This window comes from Sander vitreus, chromosome 15 (genome assembly GCF_031162955.1).
Source record: "Sander vitreus isolate 19-12246 chromosome 15, sanVit1, whole genome shotgun sequence".
Classification (NCBI taxonomy): Eukaryota; Metazoa; Chordata; class Actinopteri; order Perciformes; family Percidae; genus Sander; species Sander vitreus.
The window spans coordinates 1,033,412-1,055,494 of record NC_135869.1 but is presented as its reverse complement, the minus strand read 5'-3'; the positions used below and the strand labels follow the sequence as shown (position 1 = coordinate 1,055,494).

Below are 22,083 nucleotides of genomic sequence, written 5' to 3'. Positions count from 1 at the left end.
CTAGGTAAGGACTACTAGCCAGTCAGAAGAAGAATATGAGGGCGTGCTATGCTAGCAGCTAGGTGAGCATTATAACGTGTGTTACAGAGTGACCACGTTTGTCTCTGAAGTAAAGGCTGGACTACAACAGAGCTGTTTGGAGCAGTTTGTGAACAGTGTTTTCTGTTGGAGATGGTAAGACCCTTTGGGGGGGACTTTGGGCTTTTTCACTTTGTAAACCTATAACATGCACAAAAAAGATATATAACACAATAAAGGAAAAGGTAAAAGCATATGAGCACTTTAAGATTGGGTAAAAATGCAGGGGAAACATCAGGCCCAGAGTATTCCAGTTTGTATTTGTGCTTTGTTTTATATCAGCAAACACATTTATGATCAATCAAATTACCACAAAGTAAAAAACCTGGAGCCTTAGAGGCCACTGAGGTTCTGGGTTAGCCATGAACGTAATAACACAAATTGTGAGAATTAATCGAATGATTGGATTACCCGAAAGACATGCCGAAGGGCTAAAGGGCTCAGGGGCCACAGCCTATTATTATTGTTATTGACATTTCTTGTTGAACAGTCAAATGTTTGTTTAAAGCTGCAGAAATAACTTGAACATTGAAGTAGGGATGTCAGTTTTGTTTTGTGCCCCCAATTTGGATCAGATTTTTTTAACATTGACTATATCAGTAATAAAAGAGCATCTCTTTCCACATAAACCAGCTGCACACCTTCTCCACATACCAGTTACATTCAACAAAGCAATTACATATGTTTAACAGCTGAATATATAATAATACAAATAAAACAAAGAGTCACATTTTCCTTTGTAATTTCCTCCAATATTTTGCACAGTATTTAGGGTAGGGAGGGAGTGAATTTACTAAAATGTGTAACATAATTATTACAACATAGAAAGGAAAAACACTGGAGCAGGATTTCTCACAACCTGGCAACCCTACTGTTGTCCCTATTAGTGACACAAAACGCATCTACAACACATTAACTATTAAAGCTGTTAGTTACAACTGATGAACTCTTTATGAAGGCTGTCGTATTAGAAAAGTGTTGAGTATAGTATCTGAAAGACGACTGTCAGTGTGGAAATTATTATTCACTTACTCGTTGGGGGATGACGAGGTCAGAGCCCAAACGCTGTGCATATTCTACATTCATCTAAACTGGGTGATATTATTTATTATTCCAGAAACCTAAAAGGTTTAGGGTCAGCCCACAACCAATCACCAGCAAACACGGCTAACTCACCTACTGTGAGAATGGCCCTTGTTTATTAAACATAGGCTACTTTGAATTAAAAGGCATTAAAACAAAACAGAAATAACTAAATATACAAACAGCACCACCATCATTTCCCCCTTTACAGTATTTTCATTTGTAAGGATTTGTCTGATCAGCTTAAACAAGACAACCTGTTTTGCTGCATTTGCCAATTTTTTTTGGCGTGTATCACTATACCTGCCAGTGCAGCGCACAGTAGTCCACTCCCCTACGGCTCCTAGTGTCGCTCCTATGGTAGACGTCATCTGACCCTCACCAGTAAGATACCCAAACAGACATCCAACACCCATACCAGAAAGAACTGCAGTTTTAGCAACTAGCTTGGATTGTATTCTTCCTTCTGGGGCCTGTTGTACCTTTGTTAAGGCAGTTTCAGCCTCTTGGAGCATCTCAGCGGTGTAGTATCTTCCTTCTGCTTCCTGAACCTTATCGTTGATCTTCTTCAGTAGCTCAGGGACCTGTTCAGGACGTTTGTCAAAAACATGGTATCCATATTCGCAACTGTTGATTAGGTTGTGGAGATTTTCATTGTGAATAATAAAGTCCTCTATGGTATTTTTTCAGCTCTTCTCCATAGTTGAACAACACCATAGTGTAATCCATTGTGTTTTTGGCCAAAAGTATCGCGGATGATTTTTTACCATCTTTACCTCTTTTTTTTGTGTATTTATCTTCCACACTCAGCACAATCAGGAACACATGAGGACCAGGTTTGGCAAGATTGATGGATTTCTTGATCTTTCTCACAATCTCCTCTTCTGTTTGGTCAATGCTTAACAGACCAGGAGTATCAACAACAACCACTTTTTGGTTGTTAATATTCCTCATTTTCTTCTGGCACTTCTGTGTGACAGTAGATAGACCGGGCTTTGAGAGGAACAGGTCATCGCCCAGGCCCAGGATGGTGTTTCCTGAAAAACTCTTCCCAACTCTGACCATTCCAAGCAGGACGATCCTCAGCTCTGGCATTTCACCTGCTGGAAAATTTTAGAGATGTTAGTATAGTAAGAATCGCCTCTGTCATGATGTTATGTCAAACACTCAAATCTACAACAATATATGAGATTGTGAGTCAGATGTTGACATTAAGATCGATTCCACTATCATGTCTCTATGGTAAGCCAATTTTGCCAATGGTGAAGTCATACCCCACCCTACTGTGCCTCTGATAGCTAGTATTGGTTGCCTTTGTTGGTTAGGTTGGTTACTCTGGTTAGTTTTAGAAGAGGATTGGGATTGGTTAGTATAGGAATACCAGGGTAAGCTGATCAAAGGCAGAGTAGGACATGCCTTCGCTATCCTAGGAAAAATGAAAGATTGTGTACAGTAAATATGAAGCTGCAAGCGGCCTGTTAGCCTAATGTGGGAACCTAACCATGTGGACTTTTTAAACAAAGAGAAAACTGCAAACATGTGGCCTCCCCTTTCAAAGGAATTGCAGAGACAGCCTGGACAACCAACAGGCTCCAAAAACTCCAGATGTTGAAGGTCTCACCTACACTGAGTGTTACTTTTAGGTTTGAATTTGTGATCCTGGCTTCCCATTGAACGAGACTCATGGAAACTGCAGGGAGTCCCTGTGATGTCACCCAGCAGATAAAATCAGGCGCAGGTTAACCCACCCTTTCAGTACAACGAAAGACGCTAAAGTTAGCAGTTCTTCACCTTGCTGGACACGTTTTGTGTTCATTGTTACAGATTTTTGATCCTAAGAAATCGCTGTGCAACCAGCCTAGGGATGTTAACAATTAACCATTCATCCCTCAATCTGAGGTTTGACTATCTATTAGATCAGCACCTCTAAACCTGAGGCCATGGTTCTCAGCAGGAAATCGATGGAGGTCAAGTACCTCGGGGTCTTGTTCGACAATGGAGCGGGAGATTGGCCGGAGAATCGGAGCAGTGGTATTAAATACACTTTACCGCACCGTTTACCCCCAATTTTCATTTCTACCCTAACCTATGGTCATGAAGGCTGGGTAATGACCAAAAGAACTAGATCCCCGGTACAAGCGGCTGAATTGGGTTTTCTCAGGAGGGTGGCTGCTGTTTCCCTTAGAGATAGGTTGAGAAGCTCAGTCATCAATGAGGAACTCGGAGAAGAGCTGTGCGTGGAAAGCAGGCCTCTGGTGAGGATGGCCTGCCACATCCAGCTGGGAGGATACCTCAGGGAAGACCCAGGTCAGAGTGGTTTAATTTGGTAAAGTTTGGGGTCCCCTGCTAAAGTCACTGCCCCGCGACTCGACACTGGATAAGCGGGTGAAAATGAGTGAGTGATGAGTGATTACTCGGTAATGCTGGTTACATTTTTACATTTTAAGGAGCAGTTGTCTGTAATTATTTGTGTTTTTTTGAAATAGCCAATGAATTAATATTGCATTTTTAAGAGAACACCTCTCTTTGAGACAAACTAGCACTTTCACTTAAACTTCATTCAGTGCTTACATTTAAAGTGGAAGTTCAGATCTTCATTTCAAATGACACTTCTTACCTCCTTCAGTATTTCATGTGCTTTAAAAATCTAAACTGCAGATTTTTAAGCAACATGTACATGTAAATTTACAATATTAGTAACTCATTGCCCCTGACAATGTCTGTGCACAACCCAGATGTGTCCGCCCTGGACACCATCTGGCACATGGCGCCTCACACCCCTTGTTTTGCCAAGGAGTGAGAGGTTATATTGGCCGCTAACGATAAAGCCCCACCAATGTAATTATCAGCGGTGGAAGAAGTTATCAGAACACAGTCTAATGTCCCAAACGTTTGGGGGAGCCCAGTATTTATGTTAAAGGCAGGGTTGGTAATGTGGAAAAGCTAGCAAGATTTGAAAGTAGTATCCCCTCGGGGCTCCGGCTAACCCCTCCCCCTGCCCTTGGGGCTCCGCCTTTTTTTCAGTAATTCTGGACTACACCCCAGATATAAGCCACACAGAACAGTTGTCAGTGGTCACTGGTCATTAGAGTGGTGTCACTGATGGAGAAGCCCCATATCAGGGAACATTTTATGGGATTTTTGGAGGCAGAGGAGTCCACAGGCCAGCACTTGTCAAAGGGGTTCTCGCCCAGGGTGTAATTCAATGTAGAACCGCCACTGCCCGTGATTACTATTAACAGTAAAGAACAATCCTCCCATTTTAAAAAGTGTAAAGAATCCAAACAGTTGTGTGTGTTAATGGTCTAATCATTTCAATAAAACATCAGATTTTATAAACTACATGTGTTTTGTGTGCAGGAATCTTAATGTGTAAAGTAACTAGAAACTAAAGCTGTCAGATGAATGTAGTGGAGTAAAAAGTACAATATTTCTCTCTGAAATGTAGCGGAGTAGAAGTAGAAAGTGGCATGAAAAGAAAAGACTCAAGTAAAGTACAAGTACCTCAACATTTAGACTGAAGTACAGTACTGGAGTAAATGTACTTAGATACTTTCCACCGCTGGTAATAATGTGTCTTTACTCTGAACAATTCATCCAAATGAGGATTTCCACAACAGTTAAAAAAAACATGGCCTATAAAGTAATTTAAGAATATTTTTTGTATTCTTTGTGCACGGAAAATATATAAATAATTTATATATACATGCTTTACAGAGTATTAACCATCAACAAGGTATTATAAACACCAGTTGCAACTTTATAAGTCATCCAAATGTTTATGATTTATTTCTTAATTATTAACAAACACTTCATATAATATAAAAAATAAGTGTGAAACAATAAACTGTCAAAACAACAAATTATAGCATAACTAATAATGAGTAAACATTATTTTAACATTAAAATAACTTAACTTCTTCTTAACTAAGTTCAACTTGCGATCAATTTAGCATTTATTAGTGATGGTTATGATAGTCTTACCAAATATAAAAAAAACAAATACAAGAGTTAAAGAAAAGTATCTGCAAACATCCAACTAACTAACCACTAACTAAAAATTTAGATATTGTCTCTAAAATGCTGCTTAATCCAGTTGTGTGCAGATAATAAAACTCTCCACTGCAGATAGATACACTACCAAACATCTCTGAACTTAACAAAAACTCAACATTTCAGTTTTATATTTAATGAATATTGAAAGATAGTTCAGTCCAAATTAGTTCAAAGTTGTCTCAAAACATAATTGATCCCCAAAGACAGGTTAAAAAAAGAGCTGTAAATGAGTTGCTGGTTTATATTTAAGAAAACAAATATTGTTCCATATATGAAACCCCAGACACTAAAATGAGCTGTAGTACTGTAGAATAAATATATTTACCAGGCAGAAGACTGTCCACTTCTTGCTTGGAAGAGCAGCTCATTTTTAAAGTCTTGTCTATGTGGATGTCTTGTTCTGAGTATTTTAAGTTCCATCTCATCATTTTATAATATAGCCTGCTTCTAGTTCCCTCCCTTGAAAGACACATCACCTGAGCTGGCCAATCACAAAATCGAATTGTGGCTGAAAGTAACAAATCAGGAGGCTCAGCTGAAGTTTACTTCCACAAGTCTACTTATTTGCCAATGTTAATCGGTTTCTTTTAGATTAATTCATAAAAGAAAATAATTCAGAAATCCCCACAATAAAACACAATCCATGAGAGACAGTTTAAGAAATTGAAAGAAACAGAAATTTTTCGGAAGTGTTATTATTCACTGAGATGTTCAGATTGATACCACTCTCATGTCTGTACAGTAAATATGAAGTTGCAGCTGGTACGATTAGCTTAGCTTAAAGGCTGAAAACAGAGGGAATAGCAAATCTGGCTCTGTCCAAAGGTAATAAAATCCAACTTCCAATAGGGTTGGGTATTGTTTTGTTTTTTTCCGATTACCTGTGCTAAAACACTACTTTTAGAACAGTGCTTAGTGCCTAAGCAGTGCACCGATACTTACAAAAACTTCTAAAAGCACAAAACGACAGTCCGCGACATTAAATGGCTAAGACCATATGGTAAAATTTAAATAATTTATTTAAAATGTAATAATAACTTCACCAGTTAATTGCTGTTAAACAACAAAAAGAAGAAACACATGATGGCAGAAGGTTACTTTACAACAACATTGAATGCACCATGAGCTGACTAGGTGCAATTGAACGCACCATTAGGGCCTGTCGGTGTTAGAAGTGGGAATAACAGGGTACCTCACAATACGATACATGGCTCACGATAAAGCATTCTCCATCCATCAATCTTCGTCCGCTTATCCGGGGTCGGGTCGCGGGCGCAACAGCTCCAGCAGGGGACCCCAAACCTCCCTTTCCCGCGCCACATAAACCAGCTCCGACTGGGGGATCCCGAGGCGTTCCCAGGCCACGGTGGAGATATAATCCCTCCACTTAGTCCTGGGACTTCCCTGAAGCATCTTCTCCGCTGGACGTGCCTCCACCTAGTCCTGGGTCTTCCCCAAGATCTCCTCCTAGCTGTACGGGCCTCCACCTAGTCCTGGGTCCTCCCAGTTGGACGTGCCTCCATCTAGTCCTGGGTCTGCCCAGAAGCCTCCTCCCAGCTGGACGGGCCTCCACCTAGTCCTCGGTCTTCCCCAAGGCCTCATCCCAGCTGGACGTGCCTCCATCTAGTCCTGGGTCTTCCCTGAGACCTCTTCCCAGCTGGACGTGCCTCCACCTAGTCCTGGGTCTTTCCTAAGGCCTCCTCCCAGCTGTACGTGCCTCTACCTAGTCCTGGGTCTTCCCCGAGGCCTCCTCCCAGCTGAAAGGGCCTCCACCTAGTTCTGGGTCTTCCCTGAGATCTCCCAGCAGGACCTGCCTCCACCTAGTCCTGGGTCTTCCCCGAGACCTCCTCGCAGCTGGACAGGCCTCCATCTAGTCCTTGGTCTTCCCCAAGGCCTCCTCCTAGCTGGACTTGCCTCCATCTAGTCCTGGCTCTTCCACCAGGCATCCTCCCAACTGGACGGGCCTCCACCTAGTCCTGGGTCTTCCCCGAGACCTCCTCCTAGCTGGACGGGCCTCCACCTAGTCCTTGGTCTTCCCCGAGACCTGCTCCCAGCTGGACGGGCCTCCACCTAGTCCTGGGTCTTCCCCGAGACCTGCTCCCAGCTGGACGGGCCTCCACCTAGTCCTGGGTCTTCCCAGAGACCCTCTCCCAGCTGGCTGCTCTCCACCTAGTTCTGGGTCTTACAAGATGCCCAAACCACCTCAACTGGATCCTTTCGATGCAAAGGAGCAGCGGCTCTACTCCAAGTTCCTCATGGATGACTGAGCTACTCACCCAATCTCTAAGGGAGATGCCAGCCACCGTCCTGAGGAAACCCATTTTGGCCGCTTGCGCCCTGGATCTCGTTCTTTCGGTCATGACCTAATAACGCATTCTGCCATAATCAATATATTGCTAGACAAACCTTTAATGATACATCACGATATGGGTCTAACTATGAATTCAAAATGCCTTTGAGAAGATTAAGTGCAGGTTTCTTCTCTTTATTCACTGCAAGTCCAACCTGATAGAAAACACAATACACAAGTTTGTCACTCTGTGTAAATAAAAAAATAAAAAATTTCTTCATAAAAGGCACATACAAATGCAAATTCTAGTGCTTACCCCTCTGAAACACAAGCCGTTTTTGAGCATTTTTAATATACATTATCAAATAAATGTAACGTTTTTCTTTTTGTTATGTTTATGCCATTATAACTACTTCTGGTCATAGTTGTGCTTGTTAAGTTGAGATGCAAAACTTGGAGTGAAAAATTAGCTCACAGTGAGTAATAATTAGACAGGAGCAAAAAACACACTATACTTTTACTCAAGAGACCGTGGCTATCCGTGACAAAGTTACATCCTCATTATAGTGGTTTTACATAATTTAAAGCCAATCTCTGATGTTTTACTAACCCTAAGAATTTCTGTTGCCTAAACTTAACTAGTTCTGTTTCACATTGTTAACTACGTGTTTAAAACTGCGTCAGTTTTGTTAAATAGAACGGCCACGTGATTAAAGCTGTCACCGCTGTTTGTTTTTTTTTAAAAGATTTTTTATTGGCATTTCCGCCTTTAATGATAGGACAGCTCAGACATGAAAGGGAAGAGAGGGGGGAAGACCGTCACAGGTCGGATTCGAACCCTGGACCTTTTGCATCGAGGAATAAAACTCTACCAAGTGAGCTAACCAGCAACTCCTGCTGGTTTTTAAGAAGAATAGTTAAGTCATGGTCCAGATAACATCTGTGGGCGCATACTTAAAACCTGTGCAAAGCAATTGAGTCCTCCCTTCCATTACAATTTTAATCTTTTAATCTTTAGAGGCACAACTAGTGTAGTACTATGGTGGTCCCTGTTCCCAAATCCAAAACCCCCAAAACACTTAATGATTTTAGACCAGTGGCACTCACATCAATTGTAATGAAAGCATTTGAAAAATTGGTGAGGTCTGAAATATTAAGGAAAACGGAGCATTCACTTGACCCTCTGCAGTTTTGCTTATAGACCCCATAGGGGGGTGGAAGATGCAACAGTTACTTTACTTACAGTCATTTACTTTTGAAGCATTTGGATAACAGTGGCTCCCATGCCAGACTCCAACCCCATATTCTAACCACAAGGCTGCTCGAACAGATTGACCTGAGCAATAACCTGGTAGGCTGGATTCTTAACTTTTTAACAAACAGGACAAAAAGAGTAAGAGTGAATGGCAGTCTCTCTGACAAAGTCTGCTCATCAACCGGCTCCCCACAAGGATGCGTACTCTCACCTCTTCTTTACATCCTGTACACAAATATGTGCCAGAGCAGGTGGGACAACAGGACCATAATTAAATACGCAGATGACTCAGTAATTGTTAGCCTGCTCCAAAACAGTGAAACAGGTCCAGTCATCTATGACTTTGTTGAATGGTGTGAGGCATCCCACCTTCAACTAAATGTAGCCAAAACAAAGGACATGCTCAGTGAGTTTAGGAAAAAAATTACAAGAAATTACATCAGTCAAAGGTCAAACTGTTCAATGTGTGCAATCCTATTGTTATGGGTCAGTGTGATTAATTGAGATTGATAACAGGCTACGGGAGAGGAGACGGGAGAGGGGCGGTCGGGCTCACACCACGGGTGGAGATCTCCTGCTTTCGACTTTCCGGACCACACCCCCATTTGGACTTTATAAACTATCTACAAACTATTAGTAATTTCTTTGTTTATCATTTGTAAATCATAGTTCCTACATTCATTCTAATCAGTAAAGCATTTGTAAATACAGTTAGTAAATGGTTGGTCTATAGTAAGTAAGCTCATGTAAAGTGTTTCAGTTTATTTTATAATAATTCCAAAATGATGCATTAGCCATTTGTAAATGAAGTAATTTTACCATTATTAACTAGGTACTCAGGAACGTAAAAGGTCGTTTAAACTAGGAAGTTAATGATTAACAGACTATCTACACCTATATTTGTTCATGTAAAATGTTATGATTTAGAAAAAGGCCTAAACTAATAGTTGGGGTGTTAACACATCTGTTACAAATACTTACCAATAATGTAATCCATGATTAACTCATGAGTTACTGATGATTAGTTAAGTATATTGTGTGAGCCCATCTTAAGTGAGCACTTTCTATGCTTTACAAAGCATTTATAAAGGAGGTGCAAATGATAACAGAACCTGGACACACACATGTATTGTTCTATTTGGACATGCCTTCAGAAATATGCCTATGGATAGTTAGTGTGTTAATGCATCTTTAACAAGCACTTACCAACACATCAATTCATGATTAACTCATGAGTAACTACTGATTAGTTGACTACATGGCGTGAGCCCATCTAAAGTGAGGACTTGCTATGCTTTACAAAGCATTTATAAAGGAGGTGCAAATGCTAACAGAACCTGGACATACACATGTATTGTTCTATTTGGATATGCCTTCAGAAATATGCCTATGGATAGTTAGTGTGTTAATCCATCTTTAACAAGCACTTACCAACACATCAATTCATGATTAACTCATGAGTTACTACTGATTAGTTGACTACATGGCGTGAGCCCATCTAAAGTAAAAATAGTATTTGTAAACCTTATTACAATGTAGTAAGAATGTACATTCATGAAATAGCTCATAGTAGTGTTATTTAGTTGATATCAGTGTGAATTTGAACTAGAACCAGAAGAAAACTAGATTGTTAAGAGCCAGAGAATTGAAAATCAATAAAGAGACTAGAAAACCAGGATACAGTTTAAGAAGTGTATTAATATACACAGAAACATGGCATACACATATACAGATAAAACACAGGTATGAAAAATAACAACTAAAATAATAAAGTGCGCACATAAAAGAAACCCTTTTCAGTTCTATGAGCTCAATTGTTCTTTGATGACAAGAGTTCAGAGATGTTCAACGTCGGGGCCCATATGACTTTGGTTTATAACTATGTGAACAAATGCTTTACTGATGATGAATTATGTATGAACAATAAATTAATAATGATTAACAAAACCATTAACTAATAGGCTTATTTACTATGAACAAACCATTTAGAACTGTGTGAACAAATGCTTTACTAATGATAAATTATGTATGAACAATGACTACATAATAATGAACAAACCATTAACTAATAGGTAACTATTGCTTAATAAATGATGAATTATGGATAGTTATTATAAAGTGCTACTGATTTAATTTTGTTTTGACATACCGTCCTGGCACACGTAACATCAAACCTGATGCTCTCTCTCACCAGTTTTCAGACTCGGAAGAGACCAGCAACCCTGAGCCTGTCCTGCCTGCCTCCTGCCTGGTGGCGGCAGTCCACTGGGAGATTGAGTCTCTCGTCAGGACGGCACAAGAAACCGAACCTGGACCGGCCGAAGGAACCCCCAACCTTCTCTATGTCCCCTTTGCCGTACGGCCTCAAGTTCTTCACTGGATCCACACCTCCCGCTTCTCTTGAACCGTACGCTGTCACTGCTCAAGAGACACTTCTGTTGGCCGTCCGTTGAGGCTGATGTCCGGGCTTACGTGGTGGCATGTTCCACCTGTGCCCGAATAAAGCATTTCACCGGTCTCCCTCAGGCCTGTTGCATCCTCTCCCAGTCCCAAGTCGTCCCTGGTCCCATGTGGCTTTGGATTTTGTCACTGGTCTTCCAAAGTCTGAAGGTAATGACACAATACTTACCATCGTGGACAGATTCTCTAAATCTTCCCATTTTGTTGCATTACCAAAATTACCATCTGCCAGTGAGACAGCGGACCTCTTTGTATGTATGTATGTATGTATGTATGTATGCATGTATTCCGTCCCCATGGAATACCTGTGGACATTGTTTCCGATAGAGGCCCACAGTTTATTTCTCGATTGTGGAAGGATTTCTGTTCTGCTCTGGGTGCCTCTGTCAGCCTTGCCTCTGGTTTCCACCCACAGACCAATGGCCAGACTGAGAGAACCATCAGGACCTGGAGGCTGCTCTTCGCTGTGTGGCAGCTCAGAATCCTTCCACTTGGGCTAAACATCTCCCATGGGTCGAGTACGCCCACAATTCTCTCACCTCCTCTGCCACTGGTCTCTGCCCATTTGAGGCGTCTTTGGGATACCAACATTCTTTGTTCCCGTCGCAGGAGAAGGAATTGGCTGTCCCGTCAGTTCATGAAAACCTTCGCCACTGCCGCAAGGTCTGGGATGACACCCGGGAGGCTCTTCTCCAGACCACGGAGCAGAATAAGAGAGTGGCGGTCAGACACCGGATTTCTGCTCCCCAGTTCCAACCTGGTCAAAAAGTCTGGCTCTCTTCCGTTAACATTCCCCTGCGTACAGAGTCCCGTAAACTGTCGCCCCGGTTTTTGGGTCCCTTTGAGATCCATCATCAACCCATCTGCTGTTTGGTTGAAGCTGCCCCAGTCTATGAGGATCCATCCAACCTTCCACGTGTCCCAGTTGAAGCCTGTCTCCTCCAGTCCCTTGTGTCCACCTGCGGACCCCGCTCCTCTGCCACGTATTATTGATGATCATCCAGCTTACACAGTTCGGAGACTCCTGGACGTCCGGAAACGTGGCAGGGGCTTTCAATATCTGGTGGACTGGGAGGGTTATGGTCCCGAGGAGAGGACCTGGATCCCCAGGCGTTTTATTCTGGACCCTCGGATGGTAAAGGACTTCCATCGAGACCACCCAGACAAGACTGGTCGGACACCGGGGAGTACTGTTATGGGTCAGTGTCTGTCTCAGTTCTGCCTGGCCACACTCCTGCCCGCCTCCCTCCAGTTTCAGTCCCGACCTGGAGCAACTCAACCTGTACAATTCCTCTCTGCACATTTCCAGTCTGTCAAAAAACATTCTAACTGCTCCTCTGTGTCCGTGTTGCCTGTCTCTGAGTTCTGGGTCAAAAGCGAGAGCCTAACACCTATAAATACCTGGGGACCATAATAGACTCAAAACTCACATTTGAAACTAACTGTGAAGCTGTGTGTAAAAAAGTCTATCAGCGCCTGTTCTGTTTGAGGAAACTGAGTCGCTTCCACATTGACAAATCCATCATGACCCTCTTTTACCACGCATTTATTGAATCAGTTTTATCATTTGTGCTAGCAGCCTGGTTTGGGAACCTCTCTTTAAAAACTCACTCAACCAAATAGTAAAGTGGTCTAGCAGTCTGATTGGTGAGCCACAGCTCAACGTGGAGACCTTTTACACAAAACAGTTATAGCGCATAACTAGTTCAATTTTAAACGACAGTTCCCATCCATTGCAATCAGAGTTTCAGCTTCTTCCCTCTGGGCGTAGGTTTACAATCCCTAGGTGTAGAACAAAAAGACACAAAAACTTGTCCCTGCAGCCATTACACTGAGGAATAAGTCATAGCTATACTTTGCACAGGTGTTTATTTGGTGTTTATTTATTGTTGCTTTTATTAATGGTGCTCTTAGCGATGTTGGGTGACGTTACTTCTTGTTGATGTTCGAAGTATTTTCAAACAAAACAAGACTAGTTCGCCCCTCCCTCCTCCTCATCCCATCCCCTCCCCCTCCCTTCTGTGCTTCAGCTCAACCCTCACCTGATGATCTCACAAACCACATGAATTCCACCTTGTCTACCTCCCTCAACACTCTGGCCCCTCTCAAAACAAAAAACGTCACTTTTTACACCTCTTCACCCTGGTACACACCTGCACTCCGGAAAATGAAACAAACAAAATTGATTGAATTGATTGAAAGACAAAAAAATCTGCTCTCACAGTCCACCATGAAGCCTATAAACTGCCTACAAAGATGCCCTCATTGCTGCCAAATCTGCCTACCTCTCCACCATCCTCACCAACCCCTGTCAAAACCACAGAACCCTCTTCTCCACAATGAACAACCTCATCAAGCCTCGGACCAACACCCTCCCTACCTCCGGATCTCTGCAACTCATTCCTCCACTTTTTCGCTGACAAAATCAACATCATTTACCAATCTCTATCCCCTGTATCTGACCTCCCAGTATCTACTCCAGCACCTACCACGGCCCCTCTTCTCCCCATCCCTCCTGACCTCCCGACCCCTCCTCCAAACTGCCTCCTCTCCCAGTTTGACTCAGTCACCCCTCCTGAAATCTCTAAACTCATCAGCTCTTCCAAACCCACCACCTGCTCCTTTGACTCCCTCCCTACTCTACTCCTGAAGTCCTGCCTCCCCATCCTATGCCCCTACCTCACTAACCTCTTCAACTCCTCACTGTCCCTTGGAACTGTCCCATCTGCCTTCAAAACTGCTGTAGTCACCCCAATCCTTAAAAAACCTGGTCTGGATCCCTCCTCCCTCAACAACTACCACCCAATATCCAACCTCCCCTTTCTGTCTAAAACCCTGGAACGTATAGTCCTCAACGACCTCCTCACCTCTGCTGACACCGGTTCCCTCAACATCCTTATCCTCCTCGACCTGAGTGCAGCCTTTGATACTGTGAGCCATAACATCCTGCTCATCAGACTCAAAGACCTCTGTATCGAATGTACTGCACTCAGCTGGCTCCGCTCCTACCTTTCCAACAGATCCCACTTTATCTCTCTCCATAACTACACCTCTGCCACAGCCACAGTCACTCAAGGTGTTCCCCAAGGCTCCGTACTCGGACCCCTTCTCTTCATCATCTACATCTTCCCCCTTGGTCAGATTCTCCGCCACTTCAACCTGGACTTCCACGCCGATGACACAAAGATCTACCTCAGCACCAAATCCCCCCACAATCCTCCCCTCTCCCACATCAACTCCTGTCTGTCAGCTATTAAAACCTAGATGCAACACAACTTCCTCAAATTCAACAGCGACAAAACAGAATTCCTCCTCATAGGCTCCAAATCCACACTCAGCAAAATCAATAACCCCACTCTCATTATCGACGGCACCATTGCCTCCCCATCTCCCCAGGCCCGCAACCTTGGCGTGATCTTTGATTCCACCCTCTCCCTTGAGCCCCACATCCGTCATATCATTAAAACCTCCTTCTTTCACCTCCACAGCATCGCCAAAATCAGACCCTCTCTCACACCCTCTCTCACACCCCCCACTGCTGAAAGACTCATTCACGCCTTCATCTCCTCCTGACTGGACTACTGCAACTCACTTCTAATCGGCATCAGCTCTACCAATATCAACTGATTCCAACTGGTCCAGAATGCAGCCGCCCGCCTCATCACCCGCTCCAAATCCTGGCACCACATCACTCCAGTCCTAAAACAACTCCACTGGCTTCCTATCTCCCACCAGATCACCTACGAAATCCTGGTCCTCACCTACAAAGCCCTCCACCATCTGGCCCCCTCATACCTCACTGACCTCCTCTCCCTGTACCAACCCTCCCTCAGATCCACCTCAGCCGGTCTCCTCTGCATCCACAAGTCCAAACTCTGCAGTTTTGGGGACAGAGCCTTCTCCAGGGCAGCTCCCAGGCTGTGGAACTCCCTCCCCCAAGAGTCCCTCACCATCTTCCAGTCAGGCGTCAAGACCCATCTCTTCACTGCTGCCTATCCATAGCCCCACGCCCCCTCCCTTCTCATAAAGGAAGGGGGCATGGGGGAGGGCGAAGGAGGTAAAGCGACTCTGAGATCGTGAAAAGCACTATTTAAATTCAATTTATTATTAATTTATTATTAAAGTCTCACACAATCTCACATCTAAAGACAATCATCTCACATCTAACGTTAAAGAATGTCATACGATTTAAAGACTGGGGATCTTCAGGGTCACACATTGCAAGACTACAATTAGATTTGTTTTGAAAGATTTAACCAAGCTACCTAGATACCGCTAACGTTAGCTGGTAAGGGGAAACTCAAGGGAAAGTTTGCCCATTTTCTGTTCTGCCGTACATGCAGATAAATGGTACCCAGAGCTCTAGCTGTTTGCTGCTTCCTGTTTGGTGCTGGGGGGAGCACACACATTGGTTGTGGACAGTGTTCACATTCACTACCAAGACTTAAAGCTTTTGATAATATCAAACCCTTTACACCAAACGATTGAGACAGCGCGCCCCAATGCTAGCAAGACTCATTATTTTATTACGATATTGGAAATTAGTCTGCGACAGTGGAATCAAATTAAGACACATTACATGCCAGACTTGCATCCACATAATCGATAAAGGTTATTTTGATTTATTCAGCATCCAGTTAAAGCACATAAGGGGCCTTGAAGTGCTCACATATTGAGAAAAAGCTAAGCTCATGTTAAGCAACGGGCAAAATTACTTACAAAAATACCCTTGCAGTGTAGTTTCTGAGCTGCCAACACTGTCAGCCAGTGCTACTGATATTTAGGCCAAATGCATCTTGGGGATGAAAAGGGACATTGATGTAGGGAGGTTAAGGGAGGTCCTGTCTCTATTTAGTCTCCATTACTTCCTGATCATGGACACCTTGTTGGGCATTACCCCCTTACATAATGCACAAATTAAAGGAGCTGACTGGATTGCATTACACTGGAGTTTGTACCTTGTACATTTTCATGTGAATAATTAAAATGATTGATTGCTGCCCACTGCAGTCTGGCTGGCTCGGGAAAGAGGTAGCTGGCAGACTAGCTGCTGGATAACAAGCTGACTTGTGACCTATGTGAACATCTGTCATGTGAATCTGTAAATAAGTGAACTCTGTTGTCCGGACAAGGCACAGGCAATGTCAATGAGACATCAACATAATTCTATTTTCACTACCAGAGAGTTTCACATAGATGTGAATGTAGGCAGCAGTTTAAGTATTCTACAAGTATTTTATCTTTTTGTTAATTCCTTTCCACCATAGGCACATTACATTACAGCTTAGTAGCAGGCTAAATTTGTAGCTGTAGACATGCATTTAAATTCTGAACACCTATCCATTAACACAATTTCCAGACTACAAATGTTGCACTTACTACCTTATGTATTTACCCAAGGCTTTTCCTTTTATTCACCATGGTAAAGTGTCTTTACCTGGGCTGAACTTATGTTAACAGGAAAGAAAAGACACACAAATACTGTAGAGTTTAGTTTGACTTTGTCATATTTTATTTGCTGATGAAGACAATGTATATTGACACCAATGATTTAAAACCCCACACCTTAATATTTGTCTTTAGATAGAGTACAGGAATGTAATGTCTGTTAATATTTAATTATTGCTGCATAATTTCATGCATTCATATATTGCATTTTACTTTATTGAATCATATACACAGCAGAGCGTAAAGACAGGACACATAGGGAGAAAGAGTGGGCAGATGACATGCAACAAAAGTCCTCAATTCAAACCTCAATTCTCAAATGTTCAGCATTGTCATTTTACACATAAAGATGTACAAGCATTCAACAAATATCAATGCGGCATTCACTTTATACGTAGACAAAGCCAATTTCATTTGCATCACCGGTTACTGTTAGAAACCAGGTGTGTCTTTGTTGCAAGCAATTACAAAATTCACAAAAGTTAAGACAAGTACAATCATAAGACATAAGGCAGATATGTGAAATGGGAGGATAACCGTAGCAATACCATAAAATGATTACTGTATATCAGCTCTTTGAAGGTGTCAGAGTGAAGCAATGGAGGCAGTCTTGTATTCAACTCAGACTCAACCTTGATGACTCAAACTCAGGACCCGGATTTGGACTAGAATGCTGGTAATGGTGACTCTACTTGGACTCTGACTCCAACACTGGGGACTCAAGACTTGACTTTGGTGACTAGACTACAACACTAGGTAGACCCATGAAGACCTCTACTGCAAACTGGTAAGAGCCAATGAGGTTTAACCATGTATCAGCTAATTTAAATAGCTCACGTTACTGTATTGGGTCAGCAGTTAACTTAATTTAATATTGTATGTGGCGTTTCCTTTTGCGGGGTGCAAATATTCCACCAAAACAAGTTCCTTCCTGAGACTATTTAGCAGAGCCACTGTCACTGCATCCAGAGCTTAGCGCCGCCCAAGAACATTGTGATTGGTTTAAAGAAATGCAAACAACCCAGAGAGTTTAATTCTCCTATCTAGGACACTTGTACTCAGGTTTCTCCCCTAAATACAATTTATATCAAACTCACATGCCTTCACAGGGAACGAAAAACAAAGTAATCAATTAATCAAAGAATCTCTGTTTTTGGATTCTTAGTTGACCGTGGAGGCATGCAAGAAAAACAAAGTTTTCTTGAAGAATTTAAGGTAATTCCAGGTGACGTAGGGAGGTCGGGGTGGATAGGTCAAAGTAACACAGGACTTTTATCCAGGAAAACGCTGTTCCTGTCCCGTCTGAAACCAAAAGTCAACATTGACCTATTTTAATTATGTACGTTACTGAAGTTGCCTAACAAACATACTCAATGCCTGAGTACCGGCACTTCTGCTTTTTCTTCACACAAGTACCTTATTAGGCTATAAATCATGATTTATTGGGAAAACCAAGCAATTATTCAGCAATAGTTCAGATCATAGAGTAACACACTATTCATTCACTCATTGTAAAAAAGCTAAATAAAAAAAGAGATTCATTCACTTTATACACTTTTTTACCGTTTCGATTTCTCTGTTTCATAACTTTCCAAATTCTGGTGAATCTTCCGCTTATAGTTTAGGCAAGTTTTTCCATTGCAGATTTAACAATCTTTAACACTAAACCTACCCATGGCTCGCCCACCAGCTCAGTAACAAACTTCTCAACTATTTTACACACAATATCTGCCTTCGTGCCATTAGGTTCTGACTTCTCCATTTCCTTCTCTATTTGTTTTTGGATTTCCTGTGCCTTCCTCAACATTTCACTGGTGTAACGTGGCTTGTTTTGCTTCCTGTTGTTTGCAACCATGATGTTGATCTTCTTCACTAGATCAGACACTTGCTTTTCCTTTTCTTCACCGTTTACATTCTTACATTCAAAAGAATGAAAAGAATCATCTCCATGAATGAACTTCATGACGAATTGCATTTCCTTTTGCACTTCTTGGTAAGTAGGTACATGTCTACCTCCACGGGTAAACAAGACCAAAGTGTAGTCTTTGAACTCATCACCAAAGATCTCCTGAATCATTTCCACTGCTTCTTTTTCACTCTCTGAACATCTATCTGGCCGCATCACCAACAGGAAGACATGAGGACCGCCATCAAGAGCAGCATGTGCGATGCTTTCCACGATGTCTTTCTTCACCTCTTCTTCTGTTTTTTCAGTATTCAGCACACCCGGAGTATCGATAATAACCAGTTCTTGGTCACCACGCTGTACTGTCGCCATCTTGCACTCTGTTGTCTGTGAGGAAGATCTAGGTCCATGTTTTTCATCCTCTATTCCCAGAAGGGTGTTCATGACTGAAGTCTTCCCGACTCCAGTCAATCCAACGAGTATAATCTTCAGTTTGGGCTCTGTTGGAGAATTTAAATATCGTCATTAATATTCAAAGACTTCTTTTGATTGTTTCAAACCACAAAACGTTCTGTCACAATCTAACTGACCTGAGGGGGCTTGTAATGCAGAAACATTTCAGCACTTGCAACACTTTTTTTTGTTCATATTGCAGTTCATATGACAAAGCTATTTGTCTGCAAGTCTGAATTATTTCATTGCATTTTATGGATAAATATTAAAAACGTGTATCTGGACCCACAGCTAGTTGACCGCTGCCGACTGTTTTCAACTCAGTGTTGTGACCTAAAACTGTTCCAAATCTTAAGATTATCAACTGTTACCTAAAGCTGAGTCTTACGCTTTGGCTACATTGAACGCCGACCGGACCGTTTGCTATGTGCCGCGTAATGTATCTGTTAACTAGCTACACCACCAGCGCCACATGGTGTAGGATTGTGTGAGTCACAGCGAGACGGAGAGCTTTCCCTTTGGGATTGTTGTTTAGTTTTTGGAGCCGGCACAGCGCTGTGAAATCTACTGTTATCAAATGACGCAGGAGACAGAAACAAGAAAAAAAAAAAACTCTCAAAATAAAACTGCCAATAAGCTCATTGTCATTAAGTCGATCCCTGTATATCAGTAGTTTAATTTCAAAGACAGACACTATCCATTTCTGTGTAAAAGAGCCGCACACATCTCGCTGGTAGAGCTGATCTCCGCGGAGCTTACGCACCACTACGCTGTTCTTGTCCGGTGTCTCCAGTTTCATTGATTATAGTGGAAGCGTAGTGTTGGAACATCTGCTCCACATGTGTTACACGTGCAATGTAGCCGGCTGTAACATGTCCTAAAATGGCCACTGACCAGAGGATAAACCCTCAGCTCAACCCACTTTTGGTAAGGATCCAAGAACAGTAAATGTTAGTGTCTCAATTTATATTTTTTTATCCATCCAACTGAGACTATCTTTCTTTCAGTATGTGTCCTGAAACATCCTATTTCTTTGTATTTTATATATACAGTGCTAAGCATTAGCTTAGCACTGTATATATATATATACACCCATGCTAAAGTTGACTAAAAAGAGGAATAAAAAATCATCTTTTGGAAATCTTAATGCCTTAATTAAAAAAATGAGGAAAAATCCAACCTTTAAGGACACCAATTTTCTTTGTGAATGAATAATGTATCGTAAATTAATAAAATGTTCTTCCTTAAAATACAGGGGGCATAAGTCAGTACATCCCTATGTTAAATTCTCATAGAGGCAGGCACATTTATTTATTTACGATACATTATTCATTCACAAAGAAAATTGGTGTCCTTAAAGGATGGATTTTTCCTCATTTAAAAAAATAAGGCATTAAGATCAATTTCCAAAAGATGATTTTTTTATTCCTCTTTTTAGTCAACTTTAGCATGGGTGTATTCACTTAAGCTTAGCACTGTATATACCCTTTGTTAACACCTTATTTTGAAAACCGGACTTGGTAACACGTTAATCCTTCCGCTAACTTCAAAAATCCCGTCCCCTCGATCTGGGTTGTTTAAACTTCTGATCTCTGATTAACATTATAAGTACTAATGGAAACAATCTTTTGTTTTCTCGTGATAACTTAATTATCTTGTAATCTCGAGATAACAAAGCTTGTTTTCTCGAGAAAACAAAATGATTAACTCATGAATTCCAGAAAAGGGGAAAAATAAATGCGAGCACAGCTGTTCTCGGCTTCCGTACTGCAAGTAAATTCACTCAGGGATAATTAATCAAGCCATCAAAAAAACGAAAGCTGATCAATGGCAATGTTTAAATTAGGAATGATCATATAAGTAATGATTTAGCAAAGTTATTTTTCATTGTCAATGCACATTTGCCTGAAAAGCTTAATCACAGTAAACAAAAAACATATTTATATATATTCTTATATATTTTGTGACACGTGATATATATATTTTTTTTTGAGCAAGAGTTGTTAAATATGAAAGTCATTAAGTCAAATAAAAATGTAAACAAATGTTTTAAAAATGTAATACAACACAATGCACTAATGGCAAATAAAATGCTGCAAAATGTGAATGTCATACAAGAAACAAGGTCTGTAAAGATTGTAAAACTACAGAAACAAAGTTAATACAACAAAGTTAATACAGCATACAGTTAATACAACAAAGTTAATACAGCATAAAGTGTTAGTAAAATAAAGCATGGAGGCTATAATGTTTTGAATGAGATCTGGTTGAAAACAGCAATAATAAGATAATAAGTTGTTTCTTTGCTGGTTTATCAAACACTACACTGAGTAAGAGTTCTGTAAATGAAATAAACTTACCAGGATGAGTGCCAGACATCTTTGTCTTTTTAAAGCAGTTGATCTGATGTCTTGTTGCTGTTGATTTCTTGTTGTTGAATACTTTGTCATTTCATTTTTATATATTATAAAGTCTGTGTAGTCCCCTCCCCTTAAACACATGTCATCTGTTATCTAGCCAGTTTGACGAAAGAAGGCACAGAGAGCCAACCAATCACAGGTTAGAAACCAAAATGAAGCTGCAAGCAGCCAATCAGGGGCCAAGGAAAAGTGCATCAAACAAAGTACATTTTATGTGGGGTTTGATTTCTAGTTTACCATATATTTCAGTTGTATGTATTCTTTTGTTTTTACAGTGGATTTTGCATATTGTCTCTCTGCATGTAATGATTCAGTTGTTATGAGTGAAAAACATCTTCCGATGCTTCTGACACACCAGTGATGTTCCTTGGCATTCGATAAGACATCTGTGGAATCAGTTAGACTTACGAAGGTACCTGGTAAATGGGCTACCTTCGAGAAAAACCATGTCTGCGTTAGGAGACAAAAACTCTCTGGGTTGTTTGCATTTCTTTAAACCAATCCCAACAGTCTTGGGCGGCGCTAAGCTCTGGACGCAGCGACGGTGGCTCTGCTAAATAGTCTCAGGAAGGAACTTGTTTTGGTGGAACATTTGCACCCCACTAAAGAAAACGCCACATACAATATTAAATGA

At 41.5% G+C, this 22,083-nt stretch overlaps 1 protein-coding gene and 1 pseudogene across 2 annotated transcripts; both read right to left on the bottom strand.

Annotated features, from left to right (window-relative positions):
- Nucleotides 1-318: 318 nt before the first annotated feature.
- LOC144530389 (GTPase IMAP family member 9-like) lies at nucleotides 319-5,616 on the bottom strand (annotated as a pseudogene). Its single transcript, XR_013503103.1, has 2 exons — nucleotides 5,543-5,616; nucleotides 319-2,264 (listed from the first exon to the last, which is right to left on the bottom strand). The product of XR_013503103.1 is annotated as a GTPase IMAP family member 9-like (transcript).
- An 11,090-nt stretch (nucleotides 5,617-16,706) lies between these two features.
- Nucleotides 16,707-21,500, bottom strand: LOC144530393 (GTPase IMAP family member 4-like). Its single transcript, XM_078269950.1, has 2 exons — nucleotides 21,390-21,500; nucleotides 16,707-19,076 (listed from the first exon to the last, which is right to left on the bottom strand). Exons 1-2 carry the CDS (start codon nucleotides 21,406-21,408, stop codon nucleotides 18,292-18,294), a joined length of 804 nt encoding a protein of 267 aa, XP_078126076.1. The 5' UTR covers nucleotides 21,409-21,500; the 3' UTR covers nucleotides 16,707-18,291.
- Between the last annotated feature and the right edge of the window lie 583 nt (nucleotides 21,501-22,083).